The sequence below is a fragment of the Platalea leucorodia genome, assembly GCF_965183815.1.
Source record: "Platalea leucorodia genome assembly, chromosome: 9".
Lineage (NCBI taxonomy): Eukaryota > Metazoa > Chordata > Aves > Pelecaniformes > Threskiornithidae > Platalea > Platalea leucorodia.
The window spans coordinates 7,202,669-7,227,206 of NC_138831.1; the positions used below are offsets into that span (position 1 = coordinate 7,202,669).

The window sequence follows — 24,538 nt, forward strand, 5'->3', positions numbered from 1 at the left end:
ATGTCTCAGATGTGATGCCAGTCATTTCAGCTGTGTCTAGACTACAAGACTAAGGAGCACTTCCCAGTTCTTGGATCAAGGTGCATGCAGTTTTAGGTTTAAATGGCAGTAAATTAATTTTTAACTCATATTGGAGTTTATGAATAGTGTATTTAAAATAACTAGTGGCAGAATCTGACGGAGAAGCGTTCTCGTGCTTCTTCAAGAATGACTCGCTGTGGGTGCCTGAGCCCAGGAAATAGCGGAGTAGCCAAGTACGCTGCAGTGAAAAGGTGTCTTGACCACCTCATGCAGTCAGGTGAGGGTGTGAAGGCCAGTGCAGCCATGACCCTCCTTCATTTCCCTCTGTCTTCTCATGGTTACAAGGAAGAGTCCCATCAAGAGTCCATCTTATTAACTCTTAGCTTCTGTTAAATCTCTGCAGAATTTTGAAACCTTCTTCCTTATTCCTTCAATAACCATGGTTGCCTTGAACCTTTCCTGACGAACATCAGTGGTTAGACTTGATGTGTTTTCTACAAGCTCAGCTCCTGCACTTCTGATATCTTCATATCTTCTGATATCTGCATCCACCCTGTGACAAACTGTTTCTATTAAGAGACTGTAACAAGAGGTATCTCATTTGACAAGGAAACTGCAGGTTCCCAACAGTGGCTTGGTATCTTACTGTTTTCTGCTAAGATGTAGCTGTCTCAAGTTGCATCCCAAGAGCTAAAGAGGAGAGCACCAGGACACGTCTGTGGCCGCTACAGCGCACAGTGATCCTCTCTGCTAGAGACTGGCGAGGTACGGGGAAAAGTGCTAACTGCAGCTGAGGACTTATTTCTCAAGGGCATGAAGCTCTTCACTGAGCACTGAGGTAGTGCTCCTCAGCTGTTTAAGACTTTATTTCTGCTTTCTGCTCCCTGCGGATTTATGTTCCAGCACCATATTGTGAATTGTACCTATCTTCAGCTTCAATTAAATTCATGAATGCAATATTGCAAACACAGCTGTCCTCTGAAACCAAGAAAATATCAAGGTATTTTAGGGAACATCCACCTTCCTTTTTCTCTGCTACCAACCCTGCTCCTGCAGTACACTGGAGAATTTATGGTATATCTAATCACGGTACTTGTAATGGAGGCTTCGGGAGTTGGCTGAATGACCCAAAAACATGTTTTCATGGTGGCCACGTGAAATGCGGATAGATCCTTTTCTGAGAGCTGTCACATCGGGATGCAGAGCCCTGGAGTTGAACCTCCATGTGCTTAAATGTAAGGCATGTATGTAATTGATGGCACGACTGAGACCTGAGGATGGAAATGTGTGAGATTAAAATTGTGTTCCTTAGCAGGCAACACCAAATAAGATCATGTTTAATGTCTATGCTAAGGGAAAATTCACATTATTTCATTCTCTTGGACTGAAATTGGTTTTTTGCTTAAAGGGAAGAAGTGTATTGCTATTACATTTATAATTAATGATAACCTAATCTAAGATTTGTACAAGCAGATTTAAACTGAGCTCTTATTTTGACACATATAAAATTTTATCAGTAACATCTTTATATTCCTGACTGACACATGGCTAATAGCATTGTAGTAGATTAAATCTTGAAGCAAGAGATGAATGTAGCTACAATATTACACAGGTGATTTTTCATATTCTGCTTTTTCATGTGTCTCCCCTTTATCAGAACCCTGCCCTTGTGTTCATTTGACTTGATTATAACAAATAGATAGTAATTATCTTGCTGAAAGGACTTCTGTGTTTTTCTTTCAACGTGCCCACCTATCCAGGACTTCCAAATGTATTCGAAGTGTTTTCCATGCCTTTTCACTTTGAAAGGCGTTTTTTATTAAAAACAGTACTTCATAAACACATGATTACAAAAAATGTGAGCATTAATGAGGATTAGTGTCCCCAATAATCAACCCTTAGTAATTTATTATCTATCTTAATTTATTTCAATTTATAATTTGTCTTAATTACTGAGGTCAGTGACTTCAGGAGGACGCCAACCTGAAAGGTCTTCAGCAGGTAGTTTGATCTCCTAGAATGAAACTATATTGCCTTTTTAGTATTTATGCGGATATGATGTCCACAGAAAGCAGGCACCTTCTCAATATTCAGGGGTTTTTAATGACTTTGTTTTATCATAAATTAATTGATACTCATGTTATACAAATAAAACTGTTCATGTATTTCTGGCCATTTTTTATACAGCAAGCAATGTGATCAGTCAGAAAAATTAATTATTCCAAATGAAATACAATGGCTTCAGTTGCATTCTTATTTTAAATAGTTAAGCAACGAAGGCCAATATACTGCAGAATTAAAGGCTCTGACTATATAAATATGTATAATTCAAATGCATTAAATCTAAAATGGTTTGAAGAAAGCTGGGCAATGCCCTTTTTTACGTGCGGAATTACTCGTGGAGTCCAGTATTCACGTGAGTTGGGGCAGGGTCTGGCTGTGGAGTTGCCTGCTCAAACGTTTCGTATTCAATCAGTGCCAAAATTTGAGCTGCATGTGAAGGTTCTGGTCCCTGTAAGTGTGTGCAATTTGGAGTATACGCTCAGTCTGTAGGTTCAGAGGTTTTTGTCTAAGCTTCTCTGTAGAGGGGGACACCTGACCTCAGTGGAATTGATACGAGTTTTTCAATAACCTCTACTGAGGCAGAATTTTACCCAAGGGTGTGCTATTAATCCTTGCAATGTTCTGTATGATCAGCCACTCTTCTAGAGACAGACCAAATACATATTTGGGCTTTACATCCTCATTCAGTACCGTGTGTTGTGTGCACTCTCATATTGCGTGGTACAGCTGCATAGATCCTATTTAAATCTGTGCTACGAGCGCCCCGTTGCTCATTGTGGAAATGAATCTGTTGGAATCGCGCTCCACGTGGTTACTTCTGCTGCAGTGCTGCATGTGAAGGCAAGCTTTTGCTATAGCTCTGCAGCCTTCACTCTGATACATATCGTAGCTTACGGAATGGCTGTTAGACTCAGTTTTAAGTAATATGCATCCTGAATATTGATGCTAGGTATTCCAGCCGCTTGCGGATTTTTTCCATCCCTCTTTGTAAAAAATACAAACCTATGAACCCCACTGAATGTGGTTAACAGTAAAATAAATGTAAAAAAAAAAAATCCTGGGATTGCATTCAATGTTCTCTCCAGCAGTGGAGAATAAGGGGGTGGAAGATGAATCGACATCCCAGGGTTGAGTGCTGCTGGGAACAGAAAGGTGCCTGTTTGCTATGGATATGGGAAACCATTTGTCAGATATGTTATTTTTCAGTAAGTTAAGAGGTCAAATTCAGTCCTACTATGATCCTACTAGTAGATATTTCTTTCTAATCAGGAAAACGTTTTTGCAGAAGATGAGAACTGTGAGGATACGCTATTGAGAGTGGGTTCTCCAGGATTAATGTCACTAGCAATGTCACTGATTTCATGATTGTCATAAGCCAGGTTAGGTTTGTGCTGCTTTCAGAAAGGGCAGTTTCCCTGTCACTTTGCTAATTCTTCATGCTAATGAGTAGGATCAACCCATCTACCCCACTGACAACTAATCCTTCTTCCCCTTCCCCACAAATCAATTAATCCTTTCTTACAGTCATCAGCCAGATCAGCAGGCTGAGTCAGTTCACTGCTCAGCCCCGCAGGCAGGGAGAAGGGAGTGGGAGAATCCCCTCGTCCTCTGGCTGAAGCCAGCTGTGAAGAGCACGCTGAGAATTGATGGAGGTGCTTCTGAGACGCAAGGGATGGCACGGGGTTGCTGAGCGGTGCAGTAAGTGGCTGCTGTTGGAGCAGATGGGCCAAGCCACGTGACAGCTATGGCACATGAATCCAGGTGGCTTTGCAAATGAGAGACTGAAGTGCAGTGACTAACAAACAAATGGAATAAGCTTTCACATTAAAAGTAAGGCATAAGATACAAGGAGTATATTGGATTTAGTAGAGTGGGTAAGATAATAGCTGGAAAAAAGAAAGCATTTACAAACAGAATGAAAGACATGGGAGAATTTTCTTACCAAGACTTCTTCATGTGTGTCAAACATCTGGTCTTCAGAAACACCAAAACTCCAAACTAGACAAAGGTAATACGAGGAAGCACTTTGGGTTTGACCTTCTGGATTAATTCCTGACCCAAAACCATCTATTCCAATCCAATGCCACTAAACTATCCAGTGAGCTCTCGGGCTGTAAATGAATCAAAATGAATCTGAGATCTTATTATGTGGAAATGCCACCTCTGATACGATATCCCATTTTTCTTGTGAAATTGGCCCCTATTGCTTTAACATTACAAAGGCACCTTATTAAGTGGGAGATAGGGAAGAATCCTTCCTGGTAGGATTACTAATTATCCAAACTTTAAATGTAACCCTGTTCTAACTTGATTGCTTCTATACACTTTGGGCTTCTTTTGAAGGTGGCTGTCTTCTGAAGGAATGTATTAAGTATTCTGCATTGTCATTTGCCATTTCTTAGAAAATGAGGTCTAAGTGAAGGTTTTCCTCTTCTATCATTTTTTTAAACAAACTTGACTTTCTGCTTGGCATTCTCCCTCTGTGGCAGAAAATGAGCTCCATTGTGGTCCCCTTCGGTTTTGTTTTTTTGATACTCCTTTCAGACACTTCTCTTGGACCAGCAAGTGAAGATGGGAACTCCATCAAAGTGTTAAATATCTAGCATAGTAATTAAACATACCCCCACCTGTCAGCTTCAGTAGTGTTTGATTATAAGGAATATTATTCTAAGTTATATTATTTACAATAATAAAAATATATACAATTATTTTAAAGTTCTGGAGACCTTTGGCCCTGTCCATCTAAGATTACTTCTTTCTGTACATAACACAAAGCCTTTTTACGTTAGTATGGTGCCAGATTCAGCTCATATTTTGTAGTGACATAAATCCAGAATCACTGTATTGACACTGATAAAACAGATGGCTAAACCCAAGCTAGACAGAACTGTAATTATATCTGTGGTGTTCGAGGTGAAGGTATGTTATTAAAACATTTCCCTCTTCTCTTCGAATAATGTGTAGGTCTTGCAAAACGTAAGCATCATACTGACAATATCAAATGTCACTCTAGCTTCTGGATGGGAGAAAGTATATGGTGCAAAAGGGAATATGCGCAGGACGACTGTGAGAGCTCCTAATTAGCCATTATAGGATTCCATTAATCTCCTCAATCGACTAAAAGAATTATAGTCATTGAAGTCTATTTGTCTTAAGATGGAAAGAAGGCTTAACCAAAGCCTTTGGACTGACGATAGTGCAAGGAAAAGCATATTCTGTGCATCTAGCTACATCTGTTGGTTTTCTCAGAGAAGGTCACAGCCATCTTCAGATAACGTCAGAGCAGGTATCATTCAAGAGTGCTGAGTATATGAGTACATATTTTACCAGAGGTCTGGCAAGCTGCCCATGGCTAAGCATGCATAGACCCAGCTAAAGTAATTTGTGTTCCTGGGTGGGAGTTTGGAGTTGGAGGTCATGGATAGAAAAATACAGGCCCAAATTACTTTAACACTTTTCTGTTCCATTGGTTAGTGTAATGGACTATATCTTACCTACAGCTCCTTCCTTGTGGCTCTCAGCAGGGGGCAAGCCGGGCGTGCGGCCAGGGAGCGGCCCCGTCCTGCCCAGCTGCAGGTTGCCTGTCCCCTCCGGGCTGCGCGTGTCCCTCAGGGGGTGGCCTCCGCCTGGCTTCTGCCCAGTAGCTGCCAGATCTTGCACAGTCCCGCGTCCACGGGACCATGTTATCCCGGCAATTTCAAAGCTGGAAATCATAAGCTTTTTTTTGAGTTTCTAATGGTTGTGGTTCTGATTTTAATCTTCCTAATATGAAACAATCACATTTTTGCTCCAGCGTGGTTTTCCTGAATTTATGGGCAGCTTCAGCAGTATAAGCTCCCTCTCATGCAGTGAGCTCATATGTCAACAGTATTTCCAATTTAATTTATTTAATGTTTAATTGTTGCCCATGTTATCAAATAGGGTAAGAAACTGCATTGGCTTCTGGAGGGAATCAGAAGTGAAAATGCAGAAGAGAAAAAAGGGAAGAGAAACAATAAAGGATAGTGAACAACAGAGAAGTGAATTACCAGTGGCTATAAAGGTGGAGACATACTGCCACCATGCAGTGATGATGATAAAAAGAAAACTAGCCATATTTTGCCATGGATCTCTGGTGCAGACCCATCCTTGAAATTGGTGGGAGTTCAATGGACCAGAGAGCATGTTATCTCTAATGTATTTTTTGGCTCACAGATCACAATTAAAATTAAATTCTGCCTTCTGCAAAATTAAATTGGACACACAGGTCTGCTGCAGTGAATCCTTGATCTCGGTTGGTCTCAGTTGAGCTAGACTACTCAAGAAAAAAAACAAATGATGACTATGGAACTTTTCTTGTGAGAGCATGTGAAATTGCTATCATAGCACAAGTTATTTTCAAGGAAATCTAGGATGTGTGGGTTACTTTTCAGGAGAGGAAAGATTGTTTTACAGGCTCTCGCTATTGACTGCTGTTCCTATAGATCATTCCCTTCACGTGTCTTGGCTGCAAAAACATTAATACAAATGTTGTTATGAGATGATGATGTTCTCAATACTACATAGAATAAATGTTATCACTTAAATATTGTAAAGTGCCAGCATTTCTGCATGCTGCAGCTTCTTGCTAAGATAAGCATACACTTGTCAAATATTTTGAATTCTGTATTATTCAATAAATGAGCATGTGGTTAATTAAAGTAGCATTACTATACTGGGAGGTGATCAGATTGCAAATACATCTTTAACAATTGGCTCATGTAAATAAAATAGAAGAGAGCTGATTGAGACCTGAAAACGTCGATAGATGCAAAAAAAGCCACCTCAGAGCGTTACCTGATAAAATAAGAGTAGAGAAGTAATGACATGGTCAATATTAACTGCCATCAGATGGAAAGAAATCAGATTGTCAGGGATCTATAAAATTCTTGCCAAAGTAGAACCTCATTTGCACATACAGATCTTCATACCCTTTGCTAAGAAAAGCATATGTGACAGCTTAGAGGTTTTAGCTGCCAAAGTTCTTTCACTCTGAATACAGTAAATGTCACATCTATTTATTTATCGTTAAATTTTGCTAAGTATCTGTAGAAATATTTGGATTTTTTCTATCATAATGTAGATGTTTAAAAGGAAAAGAATCTAGATTATAATGCAGCTGTAGCACCAAACCATATGGCTGCTAAATGGGAGCAAAAATACACCGCTGAATTACTGGGAGTAAACATAAACTGGATGCGATCTTCAGAAGAATATTAAATGGAATATATAAATACCAGAGTATCGCCATAAAATCATGCAATCAGACAATGGTAGCCATCAGGCAATAGATTATTTCACATGCTGAAAGTAATCACAGTTGTATAGCAATTTAGGTTTTCTAAATGCCAGACTGAAAATATTAACTAATGAATCTTGGCAAGCACAGTGTTTCTACCAACTGCAGTGGTGGTTATAACAACATCTAGGCCTTTTTTGAGAGAGAGAAAAAGAGAGAAATAAGGCAGCCATCCTACACCCCAGCTTTATTAGAATCTGTCCAGAGTCCCAGGTGCTCGAAACAGTCTTGTTTGTCTTTAATTCAATTCAGGCCTTTGACTTCTTTCTTTTAAGAAAACGTCTGTGCGTGATTTATGGGTATATTGGGTAGAATTTGCACTGTGCTGAGCAAGAACAAATGGTCCAGTGGAATACATATTCAATGTTATGAATAGTGTCTGGCATGAGAGAGAACTCAAATTAGTGTGGGTGTTGTGTTGCCTGTTCTTTTGCTCAGAGACAGTTTCATGATAAGTCCATTTGGTTTTGACATCGTTGTGTAAAAAGGAAAAAGTTAATAACTTTCAGGAGAAAAGCCTGTGTCTCTGCTCAGTCTGGTAAAAAATTACTGGGGGCAATTGTCAACTGTACTTTCATATTTTGGGTCTCTTCTTTTTATACAATGTGGAAGGAGAGGAGGCCTCTTCATCCCATCTACAGCCATCTTCAAACTGCAAACAAGAACTAAATGATCCTTGAACTTCAATTGGACTTTGTAAATTATCATCGTGGGGAATAGACTCTCAGTATTCATAACTGCAGTGCTTAGAATTAGAAATATAATATGAAGAGTTTACCTCAAAATTGGCCAGATTCATCAAGATTTCTTATTATCACATATTGAACTAGCTGTGCCTCTGGGAACTCAGATCTAGGTGATATTGAGTGAAGACTTTCTCTCCTGAGTTTGTAGCTGAAGGTTTATGTATGCGACAAATAGCAACTCTGAATGCCTCTTTTTTTTCTACAGATGATATGGAAGCAATTCCAGTCAAGCAGTTCGTTAAACACATCAGTGAGCTGTATTCTAATAACCAGCATGGGTTCTCCGAAGACTTTGAGGTACGGTTTAATAACCCACCAATAAAATGTTGTTTTCCTAAAGTTAATTGTGTATTAATACTTAAGGACCGTGCGACATCTGTGTGATGCTGTCATGTCAGGTAAATGCAATGCTCCAATGTATCAGAAGAAATAAGGAAATACCGGTTTGCCACCAGGTATGAGCAATGGGGAACTGGACATTTACAGATAATTCAAACCACCACAGATTTGGTGCCTTTAAGGGGGGACCCTCCTAGGTTTTTATTAAATAGGAAAAGCTGCCTGCAGGCCCCCAGGAATGACATGAACATACAAGTGGTTGTTTTTAACTCCAGGCTTTTCTTATAATCTGCATCTTATTTTACTCTTGTTGGCCCAGAATTTGCTCCTCTTAGTCACACTGAGAAGTCACATACCCCTTGAGTAGCCCAAAAGGAATAAAGTAGTGCTCACTATGAGTAAGAGTAGTAGAATTTGGTCTTTTACGAAAACTCAAACTATGGGTCAGTTCCTGGAGTCCTTGTTCATCCTCTGTTCAGCCAGGAAAGATTGCTGTTGAAGTCATCCGTTATTTTGTTCCAGTAAAACTAAGGAGAAAGGCTTCAGGATTTAGTTGGTAGTATTTACCTAATATGACTATTTTAAATTTTGTTACCTGTTTAGTACAGATTCTGACCTATAAATCTGCTGTAAATTGGAGGTAATTCCAATGAAGTGAAAGTAGTTTTCCACCTCTGGGTTACCAAACCGTATTGTGCAAGCATGGTAAACATCACACAGTATGAGAATGGGCTGCGGAGTCAGGCCCTAATAAGCTCAAGTCAGTATTCTCTGACTAGTTTTAAGGCATTTATTTCATTCAACCTAATCACAGTCACTGCTGAACTTTTGGAAGTACCGAGAAGCAGGAGGAGCCCCAGGAATTGCATGGAGCTGTGCTGCTGGCGTCCTTACCAGCAAAAGGAGGTGTGTTTGTGTGCTGCATGGGAATCAGAGAGGCAGCTCTGCTTACAAACAAGGCAGTGAACCAAAATAGGTGGCCTAATATCTACAGCTTCTTCACTTACTGCAGTAAAGACAAGACTGTATGCAGGAATTGTTTTTAATGGGATCATTTAAAACATTTATTGTTGCTGTTTGGTTACTGTCTATAAAGAGTGGCTGCTTTGTCTGATGCCCAAAAACCATTGTGTAAGTTAGAAACGTTTTGTATTCATGAGGAAGGCAAATGTGTAAGGTGTTAAAGTGATTTAGTTCAATTGACTGCTGGCTGGATGGCTGAGCAGGAATATTGAGGCATTTAACAATGTTGATGGTATTCAGGACAAACATTTATTCACAAGAGAGCAGAATTTGATCAGGATGATCAAATGCGACTCACTCTTCTCAATTATTTATGAATTGCGACCCCAGTGCTATTCATCACAGCTGGGTTTTACACCATTTAATTATTCAAAATAATCAGCAACACATCTGTAAACTTGGTCTGACTTTAAGCAGGCTTTGCTTCAGCTGTCGCAAAATCACTGCTATTAACAAATGTTGGACACCTTCTGCCCGTGTTTTAGCAAAGAAAAACACTGCTCTAATAGCCCTATTTTTTCCCTTCCTCCTGGAGCTCCCTGCTGCGAGTGCCACGCCGTGGCAGCCAGTCAGAGAGATGGCTTTGGCCAATTAGTCCTCTTCTGGAGAGCACGGGGTCCCCTCTGAAGGGAAGTTAAACTCCTCCAACTGCACTGCACACACCAAATTCTGTTCTCCGTGCTGGCTTAAAATTTGGAGCATCTCCTTTGAAGTCAGTATAGCTACTCCAGATGTATTTCTCCGTAGCTGAGGTCTCGGCTTCCTAAAGAGTAAATGAAATCTTTTCCTAGAGTAAGGAGAAGGAGTAGGAACAAGACAATCACTGTCTGGGATAAACCATCCAGCTCCCTTTCATTGCTTATGTTCTGCCCTGCTGATGCCCCGTGGGCTTGATTTTCTTCCTTATGGTTCACAGGGATGGGACAGAAGAGTGAAACCCAGTTTTTTTCACAGACCCTGTAGGTAGAATGTTTCTCAAGTGCCTAAACTGAGTCAGAATCAGAATCCCAGTTTTGAAAGTGGCTGAGGGATACAGGAGCCTGAGGTTACATTTATACAGCAGCTATTGGAAGTGGCTAGTGGTGTAACTTCTCATGTCCAGTCAGATCCAGCCATGGTGTATGTGCTGGAATTTTATCTGCCAGCTAGATTGAAGAATTAGCTAATGTTTTATGGAGAAACAGTAGGATTCCAGCTGAAACAGAAAATCTGGTGTTACAGGGCTGCTAGCCTTGGGTGCGCAGCCACATCATGCTAAGTGCAGGGTGGGTGCAAATTCATAATGCATGCTCAGATTTCTTTCAAATAAGTTAGCAAGTTGCCACTGTGCCAGTAGACTTCATCTGGGACCAGTTACTGTCTGCCCACACCTCTCTAACTTTCTGCCATGGGCAACTGTTACCATTCTTGCACATAACAACAGAAAAGCAGCATGAACTTCTCATCATGAGGTCTTGCTGCTTTAGCAAAAATAGGATTTTGTGCTGATACCCGATCTAGATCACATGCTGAGGGACTGGGCAGTATGCATCAATGATGTACCTCCACCCCCTTCATGCCTGGGGAACTTCTGAAAAAAGGTATTGGGTTCTGCAGTCATATGGGCTTTTTACAAAAAATATGCTTTTTACATCTAAAAGGAAGAGAGAAGAAGATGGCAAGGAAATGCTGAAAAAATGTGATCAATGCTACAGAATAAATAAATCTTCCCAAAGATAGCCAGCGCATGGGATTTTTTTTAGAGGATAAAAGGATCAAAAATCTCTTCAGAAATCTCTGTGGCAGGAGGTTTTATGGTGGAACCCGTGAAAGGAAAGACTAAGCTAGGCACACACATACTCTGTCCAATGTAGAAGGTAAACATTCTCCATTTGTTTGTTGCTAGGTTTTGGTGTCTCTTCTGGTGTTTTTGGCAGCATGTTGTGGCGTTATATTGAGTTGGTTTTTACGTGAAGAAGATTCCTTTGAAAGTCAATTGTGTGACTACTCCCTCCTCCTCTAAAAATGAGCTGTAATTACAGCTAAATATTTTGTGAATGTGCTTAGGAAGCGTTTTATGTGCAGAGGAAAAAAGGACTTTGAAGTCACGAATCTTTCCTTAGAAAGTACATCCAAAATGAATCCTTATTCCCTTTGGGTAATCATAATGCAAGTAGCGAGCTTTATTGTCTGGTGATAGCTGGGCTTTCTTGTATATACAGAATTGTTAAGATTTCCTTTGAGTCCTATGAATTTTCAGGTTTTGATATAAACTAGAAATATAAGGCCCAATTTAATACCGAACAACAAATAGCTTTTTAAAATAAAGTCCACAATCCTGCATCGCCAGTGCTGGTCTCCGATATAACTCTTTGTATTCCATCTTGGAACTTGTTCAACCTAGTACTGAAAAATTTCAAGGAGGTTTTTTGCCTTGCAGTCGGGCAGCTCCAGCACCCTCTTGCTATGGGATACAGGGTGACGTACCACATTTTTACAGGGCAGCACTGGGGCAGGGCTTGGTGGCAAGACTGAGCAGAGATTGAGAGGCTTCCTGAGCCAAAGATTATATCTACTCCTTGTCTAGCCAGAGATTTTCTTGGCATCATTATGTTTAATAGACTTCGATAGATCTTTCTTCCACAAATTTCTAATGGTCTCTTGAACACTTTTAGACTTCTGCTGTCCAAAGCATCCCATGGCAATGAATTCTACAATTTGTTCCACAAAAAAAGGCTTCCTTTTGCTTTTAACTCATGCCTAATAACTTTTCTTGGTGCCTCCTCATTTTTGCATTACAAAGTACATCCCTGTTCACTTAAATGCCTCAGATGATTCTGTCTGCCTCCCTCATATTCCCCCTTAATCATCTGTTTTCAAATCTGAAGAAGTCTAAACTATTTAATTTGTTTGTTTGAGGAAGCCATTCTAGACTTATGTTGACTTGTTCTCTCTCTACCTTTTTTCCTTCCTTTACCATATCCTTTTCGAGATGGGAAGGCCAAAACTGTGCACAGTATTTAATGAGTGGGTTTACTGCAGAATTCTGCGGGAGCACAGTGATGTTTTCTGTTTGGTTTTCTATTACGTTCCTCCTTCCTAACATACTATTTGTTTTTTAACAACTACCGAGCACTCATCTGACACCTCCAGAAAACTATCAGCTGTGACCCCAAGGTCTCGTCACTGAATGGCAATAGCAAATTGGGAACCTGTCAGTATGTATGTATAGTTAGGGTTGTTTTTCCCAAGTACATCACTTTGCATTTATCAACATTGAATTTCATTTGCCATTTTATCACTCAGTCACTCAGTATTGCAAGATTGTGCTGCTTCCCTTCACAAACAGCTTTTGTTCTAATTATCCTGAATAATGTTGTACCACAAACACACTTTGTCTCTTCTGCAGTCCATTTATGAGTAGATTAGGTCCCCGTAAGGTCCCACTGGTGAGATCTGAGCACTGACAATTCCTGGGCAGTGAGTCCCGCCTTTAAACTGTTGGTCTACAAGGTGACTTTTCCTTTCGCTCCAAGACAGATCAGTTTTTAAAGTAATGTTTTCCGAGAGGCATTTCACAAACATTTTGGAAATCCAAATGCGCTGTTCTCTTCCAGACTGTTCTTACCTATGGACTTCTTCAGGGACCTCTTCACAGTGTGTTAGAGGCATTCACTAGCTCTGCTATTTATTACAGCGTCTAGCAGTTTGCCCCACAGAGAAGTCAGATTTAGTGGGCTGTAGTGCCTGAAATCTCTTCTGGATCTCATTTTAAAAACTGATGTCACATTTGTCATCTTCTATTCCCCTGATAGCCTGACTATATAGGGCATGTGCCCTCCAAATTTTTGTATCAAAAAGAGTGTGAAGTGCCACCTCCCACGGTAAAGCTTTTCACTCCCTCCCCCTGGCTGGTTACTGGAATAACACGGTAAGTTTTTTGAGTAGTCGTGTCCTTTTGCTCTAAGAAAGGAACACTAAGCCAAGAAATCACCCTCCATCCCCAAAGCTAACTATGAATTTTTAGAGTATAATGCAGTATTTGGATTTCTGAGGTCAGACAGTTTTATTTCCCTCCTCCCTAATTCTGGAGTGGGTTGGCCAGTGCTGCTGCGGGAGCGATTAGAGTGGGTGAATGCAATCTCCGCAGACCTCTCCTGCCTGTGGCCGTGTGAGTGTAATGATTCATTGCCAATTTGGAGTCTGAACAGGCTCGCTGAACTTGGAGGCAGGCTGTCTAGCTCTCTCATCACATAAATTGAAAATATCTTTATACTCCAGTGGCACCTTCTTCTAAATGTCCTGAAATGTAAGAAAATAACATAAATCTATATCTTCAGCGATGTGGCAGGGATTTGCTAACGTTATCCTCATGGTTGCTGCTGCTTGGGGCAGGGGTCACTAGCTCTTTTTAACCGGTGACCTCAGAATGTTACTCTCGAGCGAAGGGCTGCATTGAAGACAGATAACGCTGCACTTTGCACATTTGTTGAGACACTAAAAACACTGTGTAGTTATACTGGCATCCCTTACAGATTAGACACAGCTTACACCAGACACATGCTTATAACTGCATCTACACCAAGGAATTTGACAGTAGAAAGATGCCATTTCAAAAGCATGCTGCTAGCAGACATTACTGCACTGGGAAATGTTTTATAACCCTGGCCCAAAACTGCCATAATTAGAGGTATTTTCCACTTGTGTGTTGCTGTACTGATACCAAAGGGAAGCAGCACTGTGAGGCTGGCGGAGGAAGAATTGCTGCACAAGAAGGTCTTCCTGGAGCTCTTGATTCTTATCTCACCGCTTGACCTACCCGAAGGAATTGGCATTTTGAATTAAGAGTTAAAGTCGAAGAGAAGCAATCAAAGAAGTTCAGATATCTGGGCTTTCTGTTACTAACCATAGTACCACAGCCATACCCAGAGTTTCTGCCTGGAAGCCCCGCTCGGAGGAGCCATAGCCCACACGGGCAATGCAAGGTTTCAGACAGGCTCTGACACCTCTCTGCCTAAGGAAGGGCAGGACACCGCAAGCAAACGGTCCTCCCCCGTCCTCTCCTCTCTCATTCATTTACATGAACTTTTAGCCATCTATTCATGATTCCTCCACTGTTATTCCTGTGTTGAGTCCTTTTGGTTTGTTTATTTTCCTCTTCTTTCTAGGCTGTCTCCAGCTCACCTCTCTCTTGAGTGCCATCGGAGAGTTTATACTAGTGCTAAATTATCACAAAAATCTACACTATTCCTGTGGGATACCTTCAAATACTATCTGCTGTCTCTGCTGGTATGCTGCCTTCATGTTCGCTGTGATACAACAAACAGCAAGAGCACTACCACAGAATTCTCTAATTTGGGATTAAAATAATATGTCAACAATTATTTTAGGGGTGGATGAACTAGCTGCTTTCATGCTGAAAAATATCACAATAATATCAAAACAGAGCTATGGATGTTCTCTAATTTAGTCCTTCAGATTAGGATCTTTTCTTTGTTCATGATTCCTCCTCATTGCTATTCATAGGCTTTCACAGTTCAGCCCCTGTTAGGACATCAGACTGAAATAATGGGAAACAACAGCAGCACTGCATAAGGCCAAATCAAGAGACCGAGTTCCTGCTCAGTCACTGTAGCAAAAATCCTTGCTCAGAACCTTACATTGCCAGCAAGACACTGGAGCAGTTTGATTTTACACTTAAATGGAAATTCTTTGAAGTTTAGAAGAAACTAATCTGTAACTTGTTTCAGAAAGGCAATGAAAATGGGTTGTTAAACCTGGGTGTATCAAATTCCAATTAGCATTAGCATGGACAATATAATTAAAAGGTAAATTAGCCATAATAGCATAGACTAGAACACTTTTTACAGTAACTAACGGTCAATTGAAACCATGTACTTTGGTTTCGTGGGTTGTCAATGATAAGTTGAAAGGACAGAATAAGAGCCTGTATCCATTCATCTTTGGACAGTAATGTGTTCTGCAAAGTTAAACATGAAGAGCAGCAGCGTGCTAGCCAGCCGGCAGTGGAAGAGACTAAGCGGGATTAAGGAAAGCCAAAGAAAAGACTAGAGCTGAAAGGTTTGTGGATGAGTTATGGATGTGGCGATATGGACACTATCTGTCCTTCTCCAAAGTGCCAGCAGCAGTTTCGTGCTAATTGGAGAGGAGTTTGTTTAGGCTGCAACGAGCAGCCTGGTATCAGACCCGACCTGCTGGCCTGCCTGCAAACTTAAGTTGTAATAATATAATCATGGTGATGTTTTAAATGCGAATTTGGTAGCCGGTAAGATTTAGAAATCCCAGGGTGTTCATTGCACAAGCAATAGAAAATGCTGGGAAAGTAAATATATAATATACATAAATGTGGTAAAATGGCGTAATTAAGATGATTTGGAACTTTCTCCAGGGTGATATTTATTAACACCGGGCTGTCCTCTTCTGCCAAAGGGTAAATAATACTCTGAACAGAGGCAGAGATAACAGGCTGCAACTGGTCTTGTCTTCTTGCAGCATTTTGTGCATTGATGAAAGACAACCACTTTGAGTTTAATAACAAAGGAATGTTAACTTGTGCCTTACTGTCTGGTGGGGTGAGCCTGTGGTTTAGTAATTTGCTGCTAGAATTTGGAGAGATGAGTGTAGGAGGGTAAGAGAGCACGGATAACCACCCTCCGCTCTCAACTTGATCTGTCCGTGCGGCACAGCCAAGCGTTGTCAGTGGCACACCCAGAGCTGGAGGGTGTCCTCAGGCTCCTTCTTGGTGGACATCTTCAATGTTCCAAAGCATTGGTTGTGTCCTGGACTGGCAGGGGTCGGGGAGGGGGGAGCTGAAGACAAAATGGCCTTTTATTGTTCTACATTGCTTTTGAAAAAGACAAAAATAGTTGAGGCACGTTGGCAAGGGGGAAGCTTTTCTTGAACGGTCTCCTTTTGCTATGCTTTTGCAGTGTGCAGACATAGGAATCCACCATTACGGCAGCTTTGCAGAGTATTAAAAATCATTTAGAATGTTATGTGTTAAGAAAAGCCATTTTCAGATGATCAGCTCTCACAGCGTCAGACCTTCTTTTCCCTTGCTGTGTTTTTCACCGTCTTAGCTTAATCTTCTTCTTCTATTAACTTTATATTGGCCAGCTGGGAACATGTACAGTTGAGAAAACAGTCAGCATCAACATAAAAAGGTTAATTAAAATGATTAACCTCACTAACAATTCCCTTATGGAAAAATCCTATAGAATTTAATAGAAAGTGATACATTTACTGTGTAGTATTTAAACTGTCAGAGAAAATTCCTTAGCAGGGAGGTAATTCCCTATTAAATTCTATAACTTTTTAGAGTATTCTCCACAGAACCTTATTGGATTCATCTGTATTAAATTCTACAGCATTTGGCATAAATATTTCAATGCTAATAACTTCTAAAAAGAATTTTGTAGTGATGCAGGGATGTAGAGTTTGACGTGAGGCTTTTCAGGAGCTGGGGGATATTTTTCAGGTTTGACCTACAATGGTACAGCAGTGATGTCATGTGATTTCTAAATGCAAAAAAAAGGTAAAACGAAATTACATTAAATCAATCTAACATGTAAGCGATGCTGCTTTTTCAGTTATGACTTAGGCTGAACTGATCCTGCCCATTGTGTAACCAGAAGTCCCTTGCTTACTGGAGCTGACAGGCAGAATTAGGGGAAGTGCACGCTTTAATGTGTTTTTTTATTTCTGTGATAGATATGGAACTATGAAAATTCTATTTGGGCCAGCTGAGAGTTTTGCTTTATTTCTCTTTGTCTTTGCTCAGCTCATCTCCTTGAATGTAGTACGTTTCTCCCTATGGAGAGGGCGGGGAGAGAGAGAGAGGCAATTGTTATTTGGGAGTGTCTTGTGGATATAAAAGCTGTAAAACGTTCAAGGTTTTAGTATACTTTGCACTTTTAAAATGTAAATGCTGGGGAAGATACCAAAATTGCTACGCAAGTCCTTTGTGAAATGTCTGCATAATGCTGAACTCTGTTACATCTGCTGTTTGTATAGCATTTCTCTTGATAATTTTTCTCTGTCACTTAGCTCGTGATCTTTGTAGCAGCTGTGAGCTCCTAATGACTTTCCCTTTTAGGCAGGTTGTATACTGTTATTTTTAAAGCCTGAAGCACAAAGTAATTTGGCACTTCCCTGTATATCCTTGGGGGAAATTGGTTCTGTTTGGTGCAATTTCTGGGACTCGCAAAAGATTTGAATAAATATAGTTTCTTCCACAACTTTGTAAACTCCAAACATTGATATATTTTTTTTAAAATGTGTTTTTAAACTAAGAATATTTATGCTAGTGATAAAAAGGGGGTTAGCTTTTTCAGGAAGATTGTGGTTAAATAGATTAAAAAAAAAAAATTTATCTTGGAGGTGGTATCACACATCAGTTTTAGCGATTCAGTTTGCAAGACAGTCTCTGAAGTACGTAACTCTCTAGGACAGTCTGGCCAAGGGGAATAGCTGCTTTTCTCTAAGGTCAGAGAAAAGACCCTCCATTGCCCCATTTCAATAGCTCTGTATTCTGTTGTTGGACAGTGTAAGTAAGGGGTAGGTTAAGAACTACAAAAAATCGATGGGAATTAGGTATCTAACCTACAGCCTCAACTGGACAGAACTCTGCATCTCTAGCTTCAGGAACACCTTGGCAAGCCTGGCCTCTTTCTGCTTTGTAAATGTGTATATACATGGGTCCAATCTTTTTCACTATATCATGGGCTGTTAATCAGTGTCCAAGCAGTGGTATTTAAAGCACTCGCTGTTATCTTCAGAGATCTATTTTATTTATATTTTATAAAAGGCATCTCTCTGCAGAGGACTAACAAAAGGTCAGTGCCAAACTTAAATGTCAGAAACCCTGTTTTGAGAGGTTATAAGCAGATAAGTTGTCCAGTGGTCAAAGGCTTCTGTTGAAGTGGTTTTTGTGCTTAGTTTCTTACACTGCAGTGGCTGCTCTTGCCTTTGAGGGACTCTGGCTTCCCTTCCCAAGAGGGGACAGAGTGGGGCATCACAGGAGAGGCAGTCCAGAAGACGGACGGACTGCTGGCCAGAGGGGACAGTCAGCCCTCAGGGTGCCCAAAGTGCGTCTGTCAGCAGGTCTGTGGAGAGGAGCACAACCGCACACCAGGCAGCAGCCAACACGGCTCAGTTTAAGCAGACCATGTCATACAGGGAGATACTGAAGGACTCAGTGTTCAATCCAGCAATTAAGATATCGATATTTTAAACATGATTTCTGTAAGCCGTTGCAAAAGGAGATAAAGCTTAAATTTTTTGGACTGACGCATTTTCCATTTGAATAATTTCTATGCCTAGGAAGTGCAGCGCTGTACGGCCGACATGAACATCACTGCAGAGCATTCCAACCACCCCGACAACAAGCACAAGAACAGATACATCAACATCCTAGCCTGTAAGTAAGCCCAATGAATCAACCCGAAAAGGCACTCTTCTCTCACAGCGCGTCTGTGTGTGACTGGAAAAGGCAGGTGGCTTCCAGTTACGTTATTGCACAGTAATTAATAAACATGTGAAAGTGTGGCTGGGAGATCATTTCCCTACTAAAGGCAGTGGATGTTTTGACTTCTCCAGGGCCAGGATTTCACTCCAGCTTTTGTTTTAAAATATTTTGCAGTTTGATGGTCCAAGTGTAGTTTTAGAAGTATCAGTTTGGTATGAAATTTTGTGGAGGAATAACTGGGATAAACTGATGATCAGAGGTCTTCTGCCTGCTAATGTCTGAAAACTGGCCTAAGGGAAGTGCATGGTGGAGCAAAGAGTTTTATTGATGATCCCTGGGATTCCCTTATAATCCCAAAGGTGCTAAATCTTACAGAGTGTATCTGCTGTATTTCAAACTGCTTCAGCTGTGTGTACGACTTGGACAAACGGTGATCTTTGTAGCACAGTGCAGGCTTTGCCTGTATTCCTCTGAGAACTGCAAATCTGGACTCTGCTCTAGAATGCAGATTATTGCAGGTCTGGGATGGAAATGTGGTAACTTTTTCCATATCGTTCTCTGATGTGGAACGGTTGGCAGATGCAGCCGTCACCATGGTTTAGGAGCAAAGATGGAGAGCTGCTGATAAAAAGTTCACCATATTCATAAACCTTGCAATAAATCTTGAAAGTTTTTGATGGCATAGGAAGGAAATGCATGTCTAACACCTTCTCCCAAGTAGTCAAGGTGCCGGCTGAGGACCAGTTCCCAGACCTGTAAAAGACTTGCTGTGTGGCCTTGGGCAAGGGGATTCATTGTGGTTGTCCCAACTCTGATTTTAGACATAGATGTCTGGTCCCTCTAGGCACAGAGAGAGAAGTACCGTTGGAGGAGAACTGGAGCAGGCACTCCAGTCCTCCAGATTGCCCCTGGAGGAACCTCTCTCTCTCTCTCCATTGGTGCTCAAGGAAGGCAACTGAAACCAGATTCTTCATGCTTAAAGTTAGCCCACGTGTCTCATCTCTGCATGTGTTGGAAGCGCCACCCAGCCCAATGATGCTGCCTAGGAGCAGGAGGACTGCAAGTTTTTTCTGATTTAAGCTGAAGTCAAGTGTTTGGGTGGAACAAAAAGAGGAGCTAAAGAGCATGACCTAATGTCTCTCCTCTTGGGGTGATGAGGGTGGTGAAGGAGTGAGGACATGCACTCTGAGCCCAGCACCAAGTGGAGGATAATGAGCTCGGACACCGAGCCAAGCAACGGCAGCTTTACTGCTGGCGAGAGCTGAGCCGGTGTCTCCGCATGGTGTTACACAGCCCGGCGGGGTGCCCTGGCTCTTTGAATCACGCTACACTGTGTGATGTGGATGATCCTAGAGATCGTGCTCCTGAGGCTCCAGTGCCCTTTAAAGAGAAGCTTTCCCAGCACGAACCACGTACTTTAAGGGATGCGAAGCCTGAGGACCTGCTACCATGAGCAGATGACCAAGAACAGATACTCACACGACCCCCAGACTCCAATCCAAGGCCAATTTCTTCCGTGTATTAATAAGGGCTACTCCGATACCTAGGAAATGGGATCTTTACTTGCAATTCTGCACTGTGTTTTCTTAATGCTTCTCTGTTCTGTTTTTATCCTGCAGATGATCACAGCAGGGTGAAGCTAAGGCCTTTACCAGGAAAAGATTCTAAGCACAGTGACTACATTAATGCTAATTATGTCGATGTAAGTTGTTTGAGTTGTTTTTTCTTCTCTAACTCTGAATCCTTCCACAAGGAGGAAGTATTGCCACTTGTGAAGTGGTCGTGTTTTCCAACTTCACCTGCTAATTTTGCTACAAATTCCTCGCTATTCTGAATGAGAAAGCACCTTTCTTTGTTACCTTTAAAATATTAATGTTTGCCATGATATTGCTTTCATCTCACTCGGCATTATGGTTTTCTTTGAAGGGTTACAACAAAGCAAAAGCCTACATTGCTACCCAGGGACCTTTAAAGTCTACCTTTGAAGATTTCTGGAGGATGATTTGGGAACAAAATACTGGAATCATTGTCATGATCACAAACCTTGTTGAAAAAGGAAGAGTAAGAGATTTTCTAGTTTTTTAGCAGTTGCTCAGTACCACCTCCCCGAATCACGTGGGCAAAATTTGTTTTTAAATGGCTTGGGATGATATATATTGATCTATAATATAGAACTCACATAACAGAGGGATACATAGCTAGTGATTATTTTACTTTTTTAAAAAGCTCTAAACACAAATATAAAGAAGCAGCTCAAACCCTTAGCCAACCCACCCAACTATGTCTTTGTTCAGAGGAAATGTGATCAGTACTGGCCGTCAGAGAACAGCGAGGAGTATGGCAACATAATCGTCACACTGAAGAGCACAAACGTTCACGCCTGCTACACTGTGCGCCGCTTCACAGTCAGGAACACAAAGGTGAAAAAGGTGAGTAAAGCCTTCACGGTTCTCATCCAGATGCCTGTTGGCTTCTGTGGGATGCAAGGCACACAGGAGCAAAACTCAGCATTTGGACAGGCAACTTGAAGTAGCAGGTGGATGGGAAATAAGTAAGCAAAGGCAGGATTACAAGGAACCTGGTGAAAGGTTTAGCCTGTATTTCTTTTTCTTAAGTTCACTGCTGCTTTGGTGCCACCGTTATTGCTGTTGTTACCTGTTCCCACTTGTATTTTCCTTGAACTCTGTCTCCACCTAGCAGGAGGCAGAGCTGCAGAAGGTTTCCTCTGTTAGAGCCCAGTACTTTTTCAGCCGAGCCAGCCAGTAGGATTGAGTATCTTTCTATGCTTCTCTTCCCTAATCTTCCTCTTCTTTCTGCGCACGCTTTGTATGCAGGGTCAGAAGGGAAACCCCAAAGGGCGGCAGAACGAGAGAACGGTTATTCAGTATCACTACACTCAGTGGCCTGACATGGGTGTGCCGGAGTACGCTCTGCCTGTGCTAACCTTCGTTAGGAGATCCTCCGCAGCCAGAACCCCGGACATGGGACCAGTGGTGGTGCACTGCAGGTATGATGGGTGTGATTAACTACTTCACGGCAAGCATACCTAGCGCACAGCGTGTGCTCTTACACGCCAGCTAAGACAAACGCTGTCAGTTATTAACACAGGAGTGTGCCAGCCCCATGGAGTGCAGGTATCCATGAGTGTGCTTTGCCTACATCTTCAGACAGCTCCAATGCAAAAGCTTCCCAGTTGCATTAGCAAAACCCTGTGTGATGATACTGAGCTGCTGAGCATTGCAGTGATGTGGTTGTGCAGTTCCTTGTTCGACCAGACTGCATGGGCAGGGCAGGATTACCTCTGCTGGCAACCAGCCATGCAAATAGATGGACACCTGGGCACACGGTTACCGCTGAACCACACTCACGTTCACCAGTGCTTGCAGCCAATGGAGGATTTCCCTTAAATGAGCTAAGGGATGTGGTCTTCATCACTGTGTGTGAGGGGGCCGTAGAGCACCACAGCGAAGAGGAGGGGATGATGGGGGTTAGAGCTCCTTCCTGACCAGAAATTGAGAAGCTCTGAAGAGTTCCCCTCTCTGCTGGGCCCAGGACCGCCCTCGTCCCCTTCAAGGAGTCCTGCCTCCACAGGATTAGCCCCCTCTTATGCCTTTCCGTAGTGCTGGTACCACTTGCATTTCCAGAGCAGGATTACAGCTCCACTGTGAAGCTTAAGCCTTACCTCAAGCCTGAAGCCAACCACGGCAGCCCCACAGCCTGGAGCAACCTTGGTGGTCCGGGATAGCAGCACTTTGGCATAGGGTGGGTCTCTGTATGGCTTCTTGTAGCAAACACCAGTAACAGCAGCAGTGGAGACAGGACAGCCAAGTGTCAGATTGTGAAATACATACCTGGTAAAATTCCCAGAAACCCAAAATATTTTATTTAGAAACTTTCATGGTTGGGTCTAGCAGGGAAATGAAGGTCTGTGAACAGGAATATTTGCTTAGTTCTGTTCTGCTGTTGTGAACGTTTACTTTGGTCCGGCTGTATTACATGGGTTTCTCTTATGTCTTCTGTAGTGCTGGTGTTGGCAGAACTGGTACCTACATTGTGATAGACAGTATGCTGCAACAGATAAAAGACAAAAGCACAGTTAACGTCCTGGGTTTCCTGAAACATATCAGGACACAGCGCAACTACCTCGTCCAGACAGAGGTAAAGATTGCAGTGGGGCTGAATTTAAAGCCATGTTCATTTTTATGTTGTAATCAAAAAGAAAATGGATTTTTCACTTACATCCCTGTAAAAACTTAATATATCACCAGACATTTTTTGCACTGGAGTGTCTCTCTTTTCCTAGACCAGAAACTTCAGATTTTGCTTTTGACTTATTCAGTTGTACGTGCTGCACTCGTAAATGTTTATTCTGGATTTGGCAGTATTTGCATGGGTGGCTTGTTTTGCACACCCTTTCCTTTAGTGTGCTCTACCCCTCAGTTAAAGCCAGCTGTTTAGTTTATTCCAGGCGCCTACATGACATGCTGTTGTTTTTCTAGGAGCAGTACATTTTTATTCATGATGCCTTGTTGGAAGCCATCCTTGGGAAGGAGACTGAAGTATCTGCAAACCAGCTGCATAGTTATGTTAACAGCATCCTCATACCTGGCATAGGAGGGAAGACACGACTAGAAAAACAGTTCAAGGTAAGGCTTATCACTGCCATCCAGAGGGACTTAATTTCCCTACTCTCTTTTGTATGGCCTGTCTTCACTGTCAGTTGTCATAGATAAGGAACGAAACCAGAACACTTGATTAGCACAGCCCAGCCTCTTGAGAAGTTTGGTCCTCCACAGTCTCAGCTACACTGCTGGAAATCAGTGCTAACGCTCTCGAAGTCAGAGGTGAGAGGAGGGACATGGACGCTGCTTTGGAGTGTGCTGCTGGTCTCCCTGTTCCCAAGGGGGCTTGGATGTTCCCGAGTCTGTGGTTAGCTTGGCTGGAAGCCTTTCTCCAAACTGTGGCTCTCATGCATATATATGGAGAAAGACATGAAATGAGGTCCTTAGCACCACCTGCTATTTCAGCACTGGATAAAGAATTAAAAATGTTGTAAGACCAGGAAACACAATATGCCTCTCTCATTGCTATAACTATGCTTGCTGCTTTTCCTTGCTATGTCGTAGTTGCTTTCATCCGGGCCAAAGTAAGTTTTCCTTTGCCCAGATCTCCTATTTGAAACCTAAGATTTTCTGATTGCATTTTATTTGAATGCATTTAAAAATATTTTGTGAGACTATATATCATAAAAAGATTATACGTGACATCTGTTTCCACAGCTAAACTCACTCAGTTAATAACTACCTAAGGAACTGAAACTGTTAAATTATACCAGGTGCCAAGCTATTCAAAAAACGAACAGGCTCTTCTCTGAATTCACTTGTAGAAATCTCAGTACATCTCCGTCAGTCAAGACATTCCAGATGCTTAATTACTAAATTAAAGAAACAAGCGCAAGTGCGTGTACACGCACACAAAATGCAGCGGGAGAAAAGGTTTCTTATTAAAAAAAGTGTTGCACCTTTACAAACAATACTAAATGACAGGTATAAAGATGTTTTC

The 24,538-nt window shown here is 41.7% G+C and overlaps 1 protein-coding gene across 1 annotated transcript in view; it reads left to right on the forward strand.

Annotated features, from left to right (window-relative positions):
- The window catches only part of PTPRG (protein tyrosine phosphatase receptor type G), a 415,182-nt gene that overhangs the window by 378,762 nt on the left and 11,882 nt on the right, over window positions 1–24,538 (forward strand). The window contains exons 15-22 of the mRNA XM_082322783.1: window positions 8,354–8,445; window positions 18,832–18,928; window positions 20,596–20,678; window positions 20,903–21,037; window positions 21,271–21,405; window positions 21,811–21,983; window positions 22,999–23,134; window positions 23,476–23,622. Coding sequence (XP_082178909.1) covers window positions 8,354–8,445; window positions 18,832–18,928; window positions 20,596–20,678; window positions 20,903–21,037; window positions 21,271–21,405; window positions 21,811–21,983; window positions 22,999–23,134; window positions 23,476–23,622 — 998 coding nt within the window. The remainder of the gene's footprint in view (window positions 1–8,353; window positions 8,446–18,831; window positions 18,929–20,595; window positions 20,679–20,902; window positions 21,038–21,270; window positions 21,406–21,810; window positions 21,984–22,998; window positions 23,135–23,475; window positions 23,623–24,538) is intronic.